General features: G+C 38.7%; 1 protein-coding gene across 3 annotated transcripts in view; it reads right to left on the reverse strand.

Moving 5' to 3' along the window:
• LOC135196449 (breakpoint cluster region protein-like) overlaps window positions 1–19,084 on the reverse strand; it is a 239,950-nt gene that overhangs the window by 35,672 nt on the left and 185,194 nt on the right. The window contains exon 1 of one of the 3 annotated variants that reach the window (XM_064223290.1): window positions 8,490–8,511. The exons of 1 other annotated variant lie outside the window; for it this stretch is intronic. Coding sequence is in view for 1 of the 2 variants with exons in the window: in XM_064223288.1 (XP_064079358.1) it covers window positions 5,838–6,372 (535 nt within the window). In the remaining variant the exon portion in view is untranslated. Of the gene's footprint in view, window positions 1–5,837; window positions 6,560–8,489; window positions 8,512–19,084 lie in introns of those variants that run through there. One more of the 3 variants, XM_064223288.1, reaches the window with a different exon arrangement.

Raw genomic sequence — 19,084 nt, forward strand, 5'->3', positions numbered from 1 at the left:
CCGAGTTCTCGTCTCACAAGAGCCAACTTGGACTTCTTGCTACGTTCTTTAAACGCTAATTGATTGATTACGAGCAATCTGACGTCGCAAGGATAGCGGTCACGGACGCAAGTTTTTAAATCAAGAACGGATCCGTAGCGAGTGATGGCATTCCCTTCCACCAGACGGAATGATGAAGGTCGACGAAGATGCCGCAACTTGACTCGGGGTTCAACAATGGCACTAAATTGGCATTTCCCATACAGCAGATCTGAAACTGCTCCTAATCATTTCGAAGGCAGCGCCGCGGACGTCGTTCTCTGTCGAGATGTTGCCAACGAGGTCTAACGACTCCTCCAACAACATCCCTTCCTCTTCAGGACATATGCTGATGCTAATCATTGCGACAAATCATAATACTGATCTATTCGTTCACGGCAAGTCGACTATTAGCCGACTCAAAACCGTAGACGTAGCCTGGGAGATATTACGTTCATGCATATAACTGCGATAAATATATTAATCTCCGCGTTCACAAGTCGATTACCAATAAACTCAAAGCCGTAGACGTAGTCTAAGAGATTTGACGTATACACTTGAATAAATAAGCTGAAGGGAGATGCCAGACCACGTACTCGTAATAAACATCGAAAACGACAGAAAGCTGGTTGGTATAAAGAACTAAATTATAATACACGCAAACAGATCGTCAGACAGACAGCAATGATCTCTCGCGGGAAAAAATAATAAACGGGCAATGTATCAAATAACATAAGCAAAAGAATACCGCGCCAAAGGTGCTTCAAAAACAATAAAGGGTGTATAACGAAAGAAACTCATTGAGGCTCTCAAAGCGAGAAAACTACATGGCCTGCCACTACCCAAGAACTACTACGGGTACAGAGAGAGAGAGAGAGAGAGAGAGAGAGAGAGAGAGAGAGAGAGAGAGAGATAATGAAGAGGAGGCAGAGGTTGAGGGAATATGAGGCACAAGGAGGTACTTAGGCGTCCATCTACCTCCATTATGGCTCTCCTCCTCCTCCTCCAAGGGGAACCTCCTCCTCCTCCTCCTCTTCAGATGATGTTGTTGAGGATGCGCCACCAGATTCAAGATGGGATGTCATCGCAGGGTGCACATCGTGTGCAGTATATATGCCTTCCTTATTTACTTAATATGCGTAATACATATGCGTTGGCACGCATGACAGATGGAAGGAAACTTGCTTTTGAGAGAGGATTGTCTACTACACACTTGGAGGACAGCTGACATACAGATCCTATTTATTTTCAACATTTACAAGAAAAAACATAAAGAACACAATGTGGCATGTATAGTAAAAACTGACTACGTATATACACACTCTCTCTCCCTCTCTCTCTCTCTCTCTCTTCTCTCCTCTCTCTCTCTCTCTCTCTCTCACACACACACACACATTTTCTTAGACAAGCGCATTCAAAAGTATTATGAGGGGGTCAAGAGGCACACACACGCACACGCGCGCACGCGCAACACACACACACACACACACACACACATATATATATATATATATATTATATATATATATATATATATATATATATCTAATAAAAGGAGCCCATAAAAACACCGAAAATTAGAGCAAAAAAAAAGTACTATAATTTCAGAGACTGCTGTCTCCCTCTTCAGGTAGATGAATGAGAAAAGTTAACGGAAAAGGTGGTATTTATACCAAGAGGTCCATCCACAAACAAGCCAATTTAGGTCATCCCCGCTGATAATCTTCCTTTAATCTTCTTAAGTGTTGGTTGAATGAAAGCGTTGTCAGGACTGTGACCAATCTTACATCGGATTTACAGGTAAATCACTTCCCCAGAGATTAATACAACACAAACGGTCAGTTAGGTATGGACAACAGAACTCGGCTATTTTCAACCATATAAATGAACATAACCATAGAATAAACTGGAATTTGTCACGTGTAATTTATAGCAGCAACTGCCGGTACAAGAGTCAAATGATGGAATCGGCCTTAATAAAAGAGAGGCAGGTAACGAACATCTCAAAAGGTGCATGGATTTCAGATACGATCGACAACGTTTTCATTCAACCAACACTTAAGAAGATTGAAGGAAGATTATCAGCGGGGGTGACCTAAATTGGCATGTTTGTGGATGGACCTCTTGGTATAAATACCACCTTTTCTGTAAACTTTTCTCATTCATCTCCCTGAAGAGGGAGACAGCAGTCTCTGAAATATAGTACTTTTTTTTCTCTATATTTTGGTGTTTTTATGGGCTCCTTTTAATAGATGGAATTCTGTTGTTACAGAACATTTTTACCAGTCATATGATATATATATATATATATATATATATATATATATATATATATATATATTATATATATATAAATCCATGATTGGTTGGCTGCTGCAAATATGGGAGGGGAGATTTTGGCCAGTAATAGAAAAAAAACTTATGACAGTAACCAAAAAAGTATGAAATCGATTTCACAGAAAAAAGAAAGAAAAAAAAAAACCTAACGCAGAACAAACAAACAGGAAAAACTTCACATTACAGAACAGACAAATCACATCCAAATTCGGTACAAGACAAGAATGAAACGTGATGTGACAACGTCATTTAAGGACCGTCGACTTGGATTACCTTCTTCTTCGGACTGACTGGCAGCACTTACACGACTACACACGAGTGCACCACCATACGAGACTCCGCCGCATGAACGACTTCCATGACGACGACAACGTTCTCCAGGCTCGGCATTTCTATTTTAAAAAACACTCGTGGACGACTAAACACCAAAAGCTACAGCGAGCGGTCCATATATTTCAACCTACGGCTCCAAGAGACGGTCCCGGGGTGATTCATAGGCCTACCTTCGAATATCCCATCCCGTTGCGCCTATGTCGAAGCAAGCAACGAATTAGGTATCTATGATCGTTGGATGACTGCTGAGGGCCACAAACGCGGAGAAACGACAACCACTAGGTACTCATTCTCCTCAAAAAATGACAAGTCAGGCATTCTTGTTCTTCCACTCACTTTTTAATATTCTTTAATGCAGCTTGGTTACACCAATCATTTATAGACATTATAGTACTCTGCTAAGATGTGAATTTGTTTATACATTTTCATTTTACTGATATATCATTAACAAACCACTAAGAAATGTCATGACAAATAATGTTCACAACAAACACATCTTGGAAACAAACCTTAAATAAAGAAATACTGCTTTTATTCAGGAAACAAGCAGCAACTCTAATCTGCAAAATCACAGGAATCTAATGAATCACAATGAATAAACTCTTTACTGACCCTTGATTATAAAACCGTACATGAGAAAGCTAAAACAATAATTAATTCTTGAGAAATGCTCAAATTACGAAGGTTCGACGACATTTTAATGAAGTAAATGAAAGCCAGACCTGGGAATGGATAGAGTATTTCCGACTAAGGTTGACAAGTACGCAGACCATTAAAGAGGTCTGTTCGTCCTAAGAAACCAACTGCGTGAATTACGTCATAATTTCAAGTTATAAGAAATAAGTAAACATTCAATAAAATCCCAACATGATTTTACTCCAGTTCAATGTGTCAGTGACAAGCTAATAAATTACACAAAAAAACTGAACGCATGAACGGTCCCTAACCAATCTAGTTCTAAGAAAATATTAACCAGATCCGGGAACGCTACTATTCGTCTGAAGGTTTGACGTCAATCCAAAACTAAACAACAGAAAAAAAAACCAACTTCCAACAGTTCAAGCACAAGATCGACGGCGCTGCCACCAGACCCCTGAGAAGTCGGTGCCTACGTTGGCTTGTTACCTACTCCGAGATGCCAGTACTTAATCCTGGTACTATACTCTGTTTTTTTCCATCTGTCCACCGCCCTGTGGTGCTTGCGTATGGTAACACTGCGTCCCGGGCTTTAGATACTTACATTCAGCTTATATTCAACAATAATAACAATATTCTATTTCGAATATTAACGGTATAATTCGCATACAGTAAATTTTTAAAACACTTTCCAGTTGCAAATGTACACCAAGATATCTTTTATTACCTAAAACTTACACATAACGTAACTATCTAAAGCCCGAGACGCAGTGTTACCATACGCAAACACCACAGGCGGGTGGACAGATGGAAAAAAACAGAGCATAGTCACAGTATGGTAAAAGCAGATCCCAATAGGGGTAAATGTAGAGTAAACGGCCGCACGAAGATATCGTTTAGGTATTATTAAATTTGTCGACCACACAATGCAGAAATGAGTGTATATAATCAAGACCACCGAGAGACAGTGGTCTTGATATAAAACTTTGATCCCCACGGGGATAGTACCAAACACGGCGTCCCAGGGAGCTTCCGCCATGCTTAGTACCATAACCCTCGGAGTAGTTGCCTGTAGATAACAAGCCACAGCAGTACCGAGAAGTCTCTCGTCGTACGGTACCGAGCAGTCTCACTCATAAGTCTCTCACCAGAGGGCGCCTCCTCCTCCTCCGATCCTTTCCTTTGGCGAAGGCAAACTGCCATTTCATAAGGAACTACCGTCGCGACAAATATCTGCAATCAATGGCTCCCCGTCTGAAAGGACGGCGGCTCGGTTTCGTTTCCTGGTCTTTGGGCGAAAACGCCAACGTGCTCTCTCTCTCTCTCTCTCTCTCTCTCTCTCTCTCTCTCTCTCTCTCTCCGGCGTGAAGGAGGCCATTCAGGGGAAAGTAATGACGGCTAATTGAAACATAGGCGTTGTGCTGCTGTAAAGGTTTCAAAGGTTTCGGCAAGTGTGTTTAACCATCAAGTTATTTAATGACTGTATTGTCAGGATGCTTCTTGTTATTAAGGTAGCATTATTACGTAAAAACTATGACCATAAATTATAATCGTTTGTGAAATTTTAAACAGTTATTCTTAATGTTTTGACAAAATAAGGTGACAAAATTATCAAAACATGAGGAAAAAAAATAGTAAATAAACCCAAACATATTCAGTTCACAAAGTGCTTTAAAAAATTATAAAGTAATAAGTACACGAATATAATGGATAAAGCTACACAGGGACAAGAATTAGACAGGCGGTCCTTAACTGGTCGTCGGTGAGCTAGCACGCGAAAACAGTAATATTTTAAACATGTAAGACACAATTGAAGAACACTGAGAACATAATTTGAAACTTGATTATAGACACAATAAATTCTGCCGTAAACTTCTACTGGGATTTCTGTGGTGCAACTTTAATTTTACCCGACGTGTCAATAAAAGTGATGGCAAAAGGAGCCTGCTCGCCGAGTTGGGGTAGGTTGCCACTTTTTTTTTTTTATTGTGTGTGTCTGGAGGGGTGGAATTGATTTCCTTCTCTCCTAAGAAAAGGAAAATTTGAGTTTTATGTCATTCATGAGAAAAGAAGAACTAACTCTTCTAACTGCGTAAGTTACTACAGTTCATTCTTATCGACTGATGCCACCGTTAAAAATATTTCTAAACAAACGGGACAAAGTTCAAATGATAATAGCCTCTATCATCACCTGTAAAAAAAAATAACGAAATACTTTCAACACGAAGTGCACATCCCTATGTAGGCGGTCACCGGCATTTTACGCGTAAACGAAAATGTTCTATCACAATAGAAATTATCTGAAAGTAGAATAATTGCATAGCCTCTGAAGCTTTTAACGTCAAACTTTGATGAGTTATTATATGAAATAACTGTTGTTAACAGATTTCTAATACCAATAAAAGACCAGAGAAAAATTGCGTATAAGCTAAGCAACATTAGGCTTTGTTGATTAATCACAGCTGTCAATTCTGGAGCTCTGTGCAGTGATCTGCTTAATCCCTTTCAGTTACCTTCCGAGAAACCTGTCGTCCGACTAATGTGACGCAACTTCCTCCAGGAACGAACGCGACGTAGGATATGAGGCAGGAACTGCGGTTCCGTGTAAAGGCAGGCGTTGTTGACCAGATCCTTCTCGACAAATTCACCCAGTTCGTTTGATTCTCGGACGGAGGGACACCTGACGAACCTGCACACGGGACAAACGAACACGCCGTTTCCATGGAGGCAGGTCCTGTCGTTTTCAAACCAGGGGGCGACGTCCCCCTGGAAAAGAGCGCCCCCGTCGCTCTCCCCTCCAGGGTAGTCGAAGGACAGAGGACCCCCCTGGCCGCATGAGGATGGAGAAAGGCGTCCCGTACTTTCCTCGAAGACCAAGTCGCGGTCGAAATCGCCGAAAATGAGGGAATCGAAGTGGTCCAAAGCTTCGGAGACGTCCTCAGATAAGGTGAAACTCGGCGTCCCGATGTCTGGGACGCTGCCGACTGTCATGCACTCGAGAATACTGCCGGAACCGTATACGGACGCGTCGCTGGCGTCTTGGTACATGGGGCAGATTCAATTCCTGGTTATCTGTCAAAAAATCCATCTGCAAGCCTCCCGCTCTCTCATCACCAGCAGCAAGATGTTACGACTGGAACAACTATCAAGTAACTACTCGACTAAATGAATGTCGGTCTATAGCAAAACTGCAACAGTAATAAATATACTGAGTCACTACAGCACTTCCCCTAACACTAAGCCAACAACATACTGAGAGAGGAAGCCTTCGCATCAACAGCTACAGGAAGAAAATAAGATAATGCTAGACTCAAAAGATAATGTGAACATAAAAACTTGAATAATGATAACAGACGGAATTATAGTTGCTTCTTATGTCTAGTGACACTATCAGGAACTAAAAGATAAAACAAGGTGATATTGGATCCTTTGTACACAAAGGTAGTGAAAACAACTCAATGGATTTATGACAATTTTGAACTGAGCAAAAGACTCTTTTTTTTTTTCTTTACTATATAGAAAGAAATAGACAAAGGAAGAAGCAAACTAGCCTTTTCATAAGAGACGGGAACACGCTCTTTACGAATGCGACTGACAGGCTTTGTGGAAACCACAAACAATGATGTTCTGCAGTTTCAGGATTGTTTACCAGGTCTAAGTCTTCGCTGAAAGCGCTTTGCAAGATCCATATTCTCATTTTCACTTTCAATTGCAAAGATATTTACTGAAACGCACTCCATATTGCTTACAACTTGTCAAATCCTCGATATCACAACATGCATACTACACATATATATGAACGATGTATGCATGTGTATATATATACATTATATATATAAACACACATGCATACCCTTATACGTATACTTGAAAGTCTTAATATCAAAGTGCAAATGCTGTACTCGTATGCACGTGTCCATCCAGTTGTAAACAACTTTACAAGACAACCTATTAAGTGAGCAATAAAATCGGAGGTACCATAACTACACCGAGTATAAATATATAAACAGAAAAATATTTCACTAAGCAACTTTAATTGGCACTGTTCTATCTCCGACAGACACAATTCCAGACATTACCTTGTGTATCGATGATCAATATTTACGTCTCGTCTCCCTATTCCCGACTGTCACGTCTGAAAATCTACGCAAGAAGCGAATGATATCCATTTAGAAACAACTGCATTGCAACCGGCCTTTATCAACGTTATGATTTAGAGCCATTTACTTTTCAGGATCAAATGTTATAACGAAGTGGGCAAAGCAGCAGGTTTCTTCAATGACAGACTTTTTGCTCTAATCTACATCAAGGATTAGCAGTCAGGTAACATCTCCCCCTCAATAAAATTATCGTAAATAAATGCGTCTCCTCCCCATCCCACCCCCCCCCCCCCCCCCCCCCCCCGCCCCCCCCCCCCCCCCCCCCCCCCCCCCCGCCCCTACAAACCATTCCGTAACAGCACTTTCATGTGGTTAGGTCAATGCATCCATGACCTCTTACGGATATCACGAGAGAAATATACAAAAAACATCGGTTTTGAAGGAAGGCCTCGTATCAATACTTGGAGTACTACTCTCAAAGGGCATTATCCCCCGAAAAAAACGCTTAAAATCAAGACTACACTTTCGAATATTTGACAGACACTCCCTTTACCAGGAAACATTATCATTATATATTGTCAAAGACCCTGTCTGCCTTGCAACGCCTAGAGACAGCAGCAATTTGCAACAAAATACACGCACGTCAACATGTAAATTTGAAAGTTAACATCACATCCATCCCAAGGGGAGAGCAAGTTTATAGCTGAGAGAGAGAGAGAGAGAGAGAGAGAGAGAGAGAGAGAGAGAGAGAGAGAATTCCTCAAAGGACCTGAAGAATGCAAACATTCACGAGTATTTAGCGTCATTTATATTTCCAACAAGTGTACCTGCGTAGTGTGAGACATTTTCGCTCTGCCACAATATTACAACGAATTGAACTGACTTAATATCCATCAAGCACCAGGTCGTGCAGACCATAATGGTGCTAGGTATTACTGTTTATAGATAAAGTACGGTCATAGTTAGTGATTGAGAGGTCATGCTTGATGATGAATGTTTATTTGTTGAAGGAAGTTGATTACACTTTCTATGGAGAAGTGACTTTGATGAAAGCGTTTGCATTACCTACATTGAATTCATCGGCTCACATCTCTCCGGATCATACGCACCTGAAAGAGAAGACGGGAAAAATTAGCGTGATTTGAACATTAAAAAAAAAGTGACATATAATTTTTATAATGAATTTGCATTCAATATAACTAAACGAATACTGGTTTTCTCGCTATGAGAGCAACTTCCCTTGAAAAATCAGCAGGTGAATATTCTGAACTATATAGTCTTGAAGATACAAACCGACTGAAAGCATTTACACTAAACGTCATAAATATAACTGAAATCCAAATGAATGTACATGTAAAAGTGGTAAAATCTTTCCGCGTAGCATAAGGAGGAAAAAGAATCAAAGTTATGAAGATTCTTACACTCTTTATTGCTTTTCATATGAATGACTGTCAATTTACACTTTTATTAAAAGCATACATATAGGCAGTAGCTTAAACATACCATCGATATGTTATGAGTCATTAAAACGCATCTAATCCCGGCTTTTAAGCGTACTGACTCCAAAGAAACAGATTACGCTGAAAATTCAAAACATGGCCTTCCATTTGTGCCCAAATGAATTAGGAAGTTGTAGACGGAACACATCAGCGAACTTGTAATGAGAGAGAGAGAGAGAGAGAGAGAGTTAGAGAGAGAGAGAGAGAGAGAGAGGAGGAAGTTCGGATATGTATAAACGAGCCGGCTCAAGGCCACAAATGACGAGAAGTAATACAATTCTTAAAAGATGTTCATCAAATTCATAAAAAAAAAAATGGAAATAATGAAATTGAAAATCATATGAGCTGGGTATAGTAAAGGTTTTAAGACAGGTCGATTTCCTCCCATACCTTAAGATATATATATATATAATATATAGATACAATATATGATATATATATGGAGATATATATATATATAATATATAATATATATATATAAAACGGGTGACCTGCCAAGCCTTACAAATACGTATAGTTTATTAGTCGGCATTCTACGATCCCTCCCACAAAATAAAAGCGAGAAGGATGTGACGTTATACAGCATTTCCTTTCACACACACACACAGTATGAAAAAGGAGGACACAAGAGACATAACTCTATCACATGGTGGGTACGTAAAACGTAAGGACTCACTGTGGCATATACGTGGCTTAATCTGTAATAACTATGCATGGAATTGTTGCAAGGTAAGATCATTCATCTATATATATATATATATATATATATATATATACACACACACAACACATACATACATACATAAACACAAAACGCACACCCAAATATATATATATATATATATATATATATATATGATATATATATATATATATGATATATATATATGAATATATCTATATTTGGGTGTGCGTGTGTCTATGTATGTATTATATTATATATATATATATATATATATGATATATATATATATATATATATTACTTTATATAAGGAAAGTTACTTTGAAATGAAACCAAACGGAAACCTGCCATTAATTTGTGTAGGCGAAATGTTTTTAGTCTGTCAGATTTGTGCCATTTTGTCACACCAAACAATCACAAAGTCTTTACCAGATGATATATCCCTGTAGGGAGTAGTGCCGTCAAGCACCTCAAAGGGTGCACTGTAAGCATGACTAAAGGTTCTTTGCAGCGTCCCTTCGGCCCCTAGCTGCAACCTCATTCATTCCTTTTACTGTACTTCCATTCATTTTATCTTCCTGCTACATCTTTCAAACCTTTTTACTCCCAATTTATTTTCCGGGACTGAATGACTTCACAGGTCCCAGCGCTTGGCAAACTCTGTATTCCACTCTATGCCTTACCGGAGATAATCTGTGAAAGTCGATCACCCGACAGTCAAAAGCTTGATCGTTCTATAATCCTCTATTCTAGATCACGACTCTCACGAGCTCATATACCGCCTTCTTCCGTGAGCCGATTATATCTACGTAGGTCTCGGTTTTGCCTGCTTCTCCTTACGAATGATTTATTGACTGTGAACCATACGGCGACATTATTAAAACGGTCACTGACTCTATAACAACAGATTGAATTAAAGCATTAGTGTTTTTCATTATAATCTGGTGTCTCCAACCCGATGCTTGATTCTAGAGACAAAGGTAGGTTCAGCGAGAAGGCCGATCATTCATAAATGAGTTGGAGTCACAACAGTAAAGGTCAAATGATGAGAGAGAGAGAGAGAGAGAGAGAGAGAGAGAGAGAGAGAGAGAGAGAGAGAGAGAGAGGTTTGCAACTATTTTAATGTTTCTCGCAAATGCTTCCCCCCCCCACAAAAAAAAAAAAAAAAAAAAAAAAAAAAAAAAAAGAACTATTAACTGCACCAGCCTGAACTGCGGAGACTTCCACAATAACCGCCATGCTGGTATCGGTATGAACCACACCTGTGGCTGGATCGGTAACGGGTGTGACTGTACCAGTCACGAAAGTAACAGCATATATCCCCAGACGTGACTGCACAAGTCACGACTGCGAGTAAAGCAATAACACCCACGGCCGTCTGTTTATCATTCATGACTTTAGGATTACCTGTCATGACTGTAACGTGCCTCCTCCTCCTGCCTGTTCAGTCTGTAAATTTATCACTGATAAGTTTAACTCTTTACTCGGAAGCCCTGAAAGGCTAGATTCTCAAAGACTTTATATTTAAGAAAAAGATTAATATATGATGGATCTATTTACTATTACTTTTGGTAATCTGATACCAACTAGACAGGGAAGCGAAAAGAAACAATAATAATATAATTACAACACACATTATAATATAATATAATATAATATATTTATATAGATATAATATATTATAATAATAAATAATATGGGCGTTGTGTGTTTTCACTTAAATTACATAACTTGCAGTCTAAATTATTTCATGATCATTTATTAACTACAAAAATAAAGCTTAATCAATGAAACTCGTACAACTGTGAATACTTACTACATAACTGACACTTTGTGGGGCTAATTACGCACTTGGCTAAAACTGAGTTTTATATACCGTAAAAAAAAAAAAAAAAAAAAAAAAACGTGTGTTCGTAGGTACTCGTGAGCATGCCTTCACCCGCCACTATAGATATTTCGTCAGAAAGGACTGGCAGAACAACCATTTTTGCGTGACATGCTCTCTATCGATATCGACTAAGAGTATATGTAAGGGGTTTATGATTGGTGTTCAGTTATAGAAAAAAATGATTTTTTGAATACAAATTTAGTTTAGTAAAAAAAAAAAAAAAAAAAAAAATATACATATATATATATATATATATATATATATATATATATATATATATATATATATATGTATATATATATATATATATAACCACAAATACTAGCATCAAAAGAAGTTGAGACGAAATCAACTGACACACGTCGATACAATACAGCTGAAGAACAAATACAACAACAACAACGACGAAAAAAAAAAAAACGCGTGTTGCGACGCAGGGTGGAAGCACGCGATTAACTTATCGTTAATAATCAAATCAGGTCCCGACGTGCTGATGCACCAACAACCTTCCTACCTCCCTACTCGGGGGCCCAGACAGCGACAAAATAAAAGCGTCGAAACTTGAGACCGAGTGATGATCGGTCTTTTATCATGGCGACTCTGGATGGATTCTATCACTTCCTTATATTAAAAACATCACTGAGCTCATTCAATATTCCACAGCAGAGAGATTTCCTCTTTGAAAACACAAGGAAGGTCGAAGGATGACAATTTGCATAAGCAACCATGAAACCCAGAGCAGAACAAATCAGTACACTGTGCACTGTAACACCTTGCTTATAACCGTAGACGACAAGTTCTCTCACTCTCTTCCTCTCTGAATACCAGTGAAACTTATCAATACTAACAATATGTTATGGGAACTTCAGCTTTGATGATTTTACCTATTATATACAACATGTGAACTTTTATCAACAGATCCATGATTTCGGTTGACTGCAAAATTGATGATTTCGGTTGACTGCAAAATTGTTTTTACGGTCGCTGGATGCAAGGGTTGAAGAGTTGCCCAAGGACACGAAGATTGGCATCGACGGCCAGTGAGAAATGTCTAGAAGTAGTTCCCACAACAAGGGAAACAATGGAAGTTATAAACTACAAGTCTAGGGCCCATTATAAACCCTCACCCACATGATTTCTTATTGGTATTGTATGGCTTTTACTAAGTGAATTCACAAATCATCACAGAAATATAACTATAAAAATGTGTATTCATGATCTCATAAACACTATATATAATCATTTCGATAATATAAGTATATATATAGCTATATAGATAGATATTATATATCTGGATATATAATATATATATATAGATATAACTATAATATATATATCGATATATATATAGAAACGTATAGCCACAATGCCCTCTTAACCTCAATTTGCTCTTTTTTTTGGATACTTTTCACTACAAAGCTCGAGATTCAACTTCTAGGAAATATGAAAGAAATCATGATGTCCGGTAGCGGGAAACGAAACCAGCGATACCATAATCACGACGAGGTCACCTTGCCGACCTGGCCACGGTTCTACACACACACAAACAAACACACACATTATTATATTATATATATATAGAGATATATATATATATATATATATATACACACACACACATATATAGTGTGTGTGTGTTTACGTGCCACTGCCCAGTGGTAGAGCACTTGGCTAGCAACCACAAGGTCATGGTTGGATACAGGCCTCCTACCTACGTGTCTTCCTGTGAAAAGTTATCAGCATCAGCTGGCCCCAAAAACGGCATTGGCCATCAACGCAACTTCATGAAAATCGGACTGAACTGCGTACAGAATTTTGGCCAAAGGCCAAGCACTGGGACTTGTGAGGTCATTCAGCGCTGAAACTGAAATCGACAGTACAAGGTTTGAAAGGTGTAACAGGAGGAAAACCTCAAAGCAGTTGCACTATGAATGAATTGTCAGGCGAGGGTGGAAGGTAAAATGGAAGAAAGAGAACATGAAATGAGGTACGGTAAAAGGAACAAAAGGGGTGGCAGCTAGGGGCCGCATACTGTCTAAATACCGTTTTCTTATCACGTTTTCGCGAGTAAGTACGTAAGCAAGAAATGTTTGAGGACAAACTAAGCCACTCTTCTCATACTAATCACTCATAACTTTGAGAAATTCCAGCAGACACATATGCAAGCGTACGCATACACGTACACATACATACATACATAAGCAATACACACACAAACATATATATGTATATATATATATATATATATATATATATATATATATATATATATATATATATATAGATATAATACATAAATATATATATAAATATTATATATTATAATATATATTATATTTATATAATATAAATACATAAATATATATACGGTACATAAAGCTATTGCAAGATTTCCAGCAAACATGACGAAGCAGATTTTAAGTTCCCAAATCATTTCAAATTTTCCAGTATATATTAATTTCGAGATGAGTAAATCTGACATGACAACACTTGCCTGAAGATTCTTTCCATTTAATGTTATAAGCTTTTTCAAGAATTAAAACAGAATAGAATACGTATAGAGTTTAGGTCAAAAGGCCAAGCGCTGGGACATGTGAGACCATTCAGTGCTGAAACGGATATCGACAGAAAAAAGGCCTGAAAAATTTAACAGGAGGGAAACCTCGCAGTTGCACTACGAATCAATCGTTACGAGAGGGTGGAAAGCAAGGTGGAAGAAAGAGAATATGATCGGAGGTACAGTAAAAGCAATGAAAGGGATTGCAGCTAGGGTAGGTGCTTTTTTTCCAAAATATTTTCTATGAGCCGTCCCTGCTATCATTTCGTTTAGTTAATAAAACGGCAAAGTCGACAGCTTAGAAAACCAACCAATACATGAAATAAAATAGAGTAAACAGATAATAACGAAGCCAACTGCATATAAAACGTACCAGATAAAACATAAAATATACAAGCGCGTGCAAAACACATCAGAATACACAAAACAAAACATTCTAAACAAGCGCATCAACTCAGGAGTAAAGAACGTTTCTAACCAACTAAATAACAAGGAACTACAGACATCAACTTGATGCCAGACTTCGATTTCTTTTGTTTTTTTTCAGCCCACTGGGCCGCAGCCAACCACCGAAAGCAGCGACAGTCGGTAGCGACACAAGGGCCAAGAGAGATACTGACGGACAGGAAGGGCGAAGGACGATCAGAATTTTCCTTCCGTCAAGAGAACTGCATTACAGTATTCTTGCTATGAAGAGAATTGCATTACAGAATTCTTGTTATGAAGAGAATTGCATGACAGTATTCTTGTTACCAAGGCACTGCATTACAGTGATCTTTTTATCAATTACTTGAAAAAAAATTGCTAAAGTTAACTCGTCGTAATTCAGTTTTACCGGAACAAAAGTCAACAATAATAATAATAATAATAATAATAATAATAATAATAATTATTGTTGTTATTATTATTATATAACAGTTTCATGAACAACTAAGTTATTTCCTGCCGTGCAGCCAGGAGGGGGGGGGGGGGGGGGTAAGGGGGGGGGGGGTGGGGTGGGGGTGGGGGTTATAGGCTGTAGTGAACCAGTTTCATGACAGTGCTTCCTACAGTGTGCCATGAAGGTATATCATAAGCTTCCTACAGTGTACCATGAAGGTATATCATAAGTAGAAGTCCCTATGGGACAGGACACGCAACATGTCCCAATAAAAAGAAAGAAAAAAAAAAAAAGTTCGAAAAGAACTCTCTATTAATACGCTACAAATAACCTGTTTTTATCTAATACACTTTACCTTGAGAATAACTGACATCCAAACAGAATGTTAGATAAGTGTTCCTCCCCTGACCACAAGATTAACAACAATACCATAAACAAATAATTGTATAATACCTCAATACGAAAATAGCACATACCCCAAGCAGCAAATAATTGCGGATGAGATGCGCAGTAACGTTCTCCCTCCCCGCCCCCCTGCCCCCTCCCCCAGGCCCCAATACATGCACAGCATACAAAACACGTCAGCAGCAAATTGGTCACCCTTCTTCTCCCGCCACTCGCTCTCCCTTTTTCATCGCATTATTATTTCCCAGAGGCAGACTGCCAATGAAGTAAGTCTTGCAATATGCAAATGGAGCCGAGTGGTTCTCCCCAAACAAACGACGATACTATTGTCGTCACAATGTTATGCCATTTCTTGCGATGCCACGATGCGAGGAGACAAAGCATAACAGATATCCAGCAGTTACAATAAAAAAAAAAAAAGTAGCCTTTTGTTTGGAAGATACAGAATATGGAGGGAAAAATGGAGGACGAAGCTGTGGCACGGAGCTATTGACGATCATTACTGCATTATGCAGATGCCAGGAGATCTCGAACATAAACCGCACAAAAAAAAGTAATACAATCATCACATATGGGCAATTTACACTAGCCGCCGTTTCTATTCCGGCAAGTATGTTTGCGCACGTGTATTTACAGTGAATGTTTATGCAAAACCTTTGCATGTTAAAATGCCAGAATAAATAAACGCAATGCAGAGAAAGACGGAGAAATCACAAAAACAAAATACCGAAACGAAACGTGCCCTACATAGAGCCAATACCGTATTGTTATTTTTTTTTTTTTTCTTTCTTTTTTAAAAGGGGGGCGGCTATGTATAAGCTGATGGAACAAGTACCTTATGCTTGGTTCGTTGGTACGGATTAGACATGGGATTATGTATGTGTATACATTTATATACATATATATACGCATATTCCAGGGCTGACTTCCATACACTTACCTAACATATCTGGTATAAAACTGGATTCTATTATAGGTCTTCGCAACATGTTAGAATAAACCAGGTCATCTCACCTGTCCAACTGACGGTCTGACTGTTTTCACTGACATGAACGAAAACTACAATGTTATCCCGTCCATATTCTATGCATTTTCTTTATCCTTTCCTATTTTTCCCGATGATTTTTTCCCTTTAACAAGCAAAGAAGTCTCTTTCTCTCAATGAACCGTCTAGTGGAAAATAAGAATACTTAAAATTTTTCGTCTGTATTCATAATGACATACTATATTTCACCAGTATATTAGGGAATACGTTACACGTCAGACGCTTAAAAGCAAGAATGTGAATACTGATTTGTTTGCTGTTGTGGCTAGAATAAAACGAAACAAATTGCACATGGGGAGGGATATTTCAGGACGAACGTGTGCAAGCATAAGTCTGTGAAAACTGCATCTCTTATCTTCACTTTTGGATGAATTATAATATATTAAGAAAACGTCTTACACTTACATCTGAGAGGAGTACAGATAGGCCATAGTAGGTTTGCAATACAAGGCTGGGGAATGCAATCCAGGAATACGAGTCAGTAAAAAGATAATTCCTTGAATGGACAACATAACACTGAATCGACAGTTTTGATATTTTACGGGCTACTCTATGAGCAAGAGCCTGTGCTGGTATAAGAGCCCGTGCTGGTATAAGCCCATCTAAGTCTAAAACAACAGAATTGTGATAGGTTAGTCTAGACCTGAATGATACATGTTACTGCTAAGAATACGATAATTAGCTATCTCTATAATAATAATAAATCCTAATAAAAGATTACAGTGTTACAATCTTATATTATTATATAAAAGATTATATAATGAAGAAAAAAAAAAACACTTCAAAAAGGGATAAAAGAAATATGGTACAGAATTTAGATTCAATTCACGTCTTAAAATACAGATACAACGGAGCCACAGCATCTAACAACCACATCGCCACCGAAGGCTCCCTCCAGCTTACGCAGCAGGGGCTACAAGTGCGCACGCGCCCTCGTGCTGCAATTACCGAGTAATGACGGGGTAATGATCAGCTGCAGGTGCGATAATGCTAGGGAGAAGGCGTGGCACCGCCCCATAGTTTGTCGTCGCTACTGTGACACAATAACGACTCTGCATAAACGACGGGTCATGAGGTCGCGATACAGAGAGAGAGAGAGAGAGAGAGAGAGAGAAGAGAGAGAGAGAGAGAGAGTTTCTTGGCGTACATTAGTATATCTCGTTTCCTTCTATTTTTTGTTTGATTGATAAGTTTTATCAGAGAGAGAGAGAGAGAGAGAGAGAGAGAGAGAGAGAGAGAGAGAGAGAGCAATGGAAAAGTTTCCCTCCTTTAGTTTAATGGAATGGGATATAAGAATGGGCCAAGGGCCAATCGCTGGGACGTATGAGGACAATCAGAAAGATAGGGAAATTGAGAGTAAAATTTTTTAAAGGCTTAACATGAAAAACCCCTCGAAGTAGTACTATAAAACAATCATAAGAAGAGGGCGGAAAGAAAGATGGAAAAATGAGAATATCAACGGAGATGCAGTAAAAGGAATGTGACGGCTTATAGCTAGGGGCCGAAGGGACGCTGCAAAGAGCCTTAATGGTGCTTAAGTTTAAACCCGATTTCCATTTATTCTCATGAATTAATGAAAATCAAAATCAAATAGACGGACACATCTGAAAGACGAGAGAGAGAGAGAGAGAGAGAGAGAGAGAGAGAGAGAGAGAGAATAAAAGACAAAAGCGTGAGGGGTGTTATCATATATCCAGTGAAATTGTGATAAGTGACAAAAATGATAAAATTAGGAAAGAGGAGATATTGGAATAGAAGACTTAGTAACAAATAAAGAAAGCTTTGCATAGGAAACTGTCAAAGAGAATACTGTGGCGACTACGAACCGGGACAAAAAAAAAAAAAAAAAAAAAAAAAACTACGACAACTGGGAAACAAAATAAAAAAAAAAACAAAAAAGATATTAATGAAAAATGCATAGACGACTATGACGAAAAGGCCAAATTCCGCCTAACACCTAAACACGAGGCAGAGTTGAAAGTGGAAGAGAACGATGGTGATGACAGGACAAACAGAGGAGATGGCCAAGAACAGCAAAGCAATGCCAAATAAGGCACAGGCCGAGGGCTGGTCTTCTCTTCGTTTAACCCCCCCCCCCCCCTCTAATCTGCAACACCAAAGGTAATACGGTATATAAACACAAAGACCCGATGAACTATATAATCAAACACACATATTATGGTATACCAGATGCAGTTAAATATTAATGCATTAGTGGCATTTAAACTCTTTATGATTAAAGTTTTGAATTTTTCTAAATGCAAGGTAAAATAATAATAATAATAATAATAATAATAAAATACTGCTTGGCAGCAGGAGAATATAGCAATAAAGAAAGTATGAAATCAATATTGTCAATATCTCATGCAGTAAGGTTTACAGAAAAGTACTTCAACTGACATTACAATTTAGAGAGAGAATAATTGTAGCCTCATACCCTCCAAGAGAAGGTTCAAGGAGGAGGAGGAGGAGGAGGAGGAGGAGAAATCTTTCACTCTGCAGTGAACCGCACCTACATCAACTCGCCACCCCCCCCCCCCCCCAAACCCTTCCCCAAACCAAATAACCACCCCCCTGCTCCTATACCCTTCCTACTCCCACCATCCTTCTGGGTACGTCATTTCACGCCACTTTTTTGCGAGATGAACCAATGCGAGAAAATACTTTCCCTTTAACCGAGACTCATTCCTCTCCGGTATGCA

The sequence above is a fragment of the Macrobrachium nipponense genome, chromosome 17, assembly GCF_015104395.2.
Source record: "Macrobrachium nipponense isolate FS-2020 chromosome 17, ASM1510439v2, whole genome shotgun sequence".
Lineage (NCBI taxonomy): Eukaryota > Metazoa > Arthropoda > Malacostraca > Decapoda > Palaemonidae > Macrobrachium > Macrobrachium nipponense.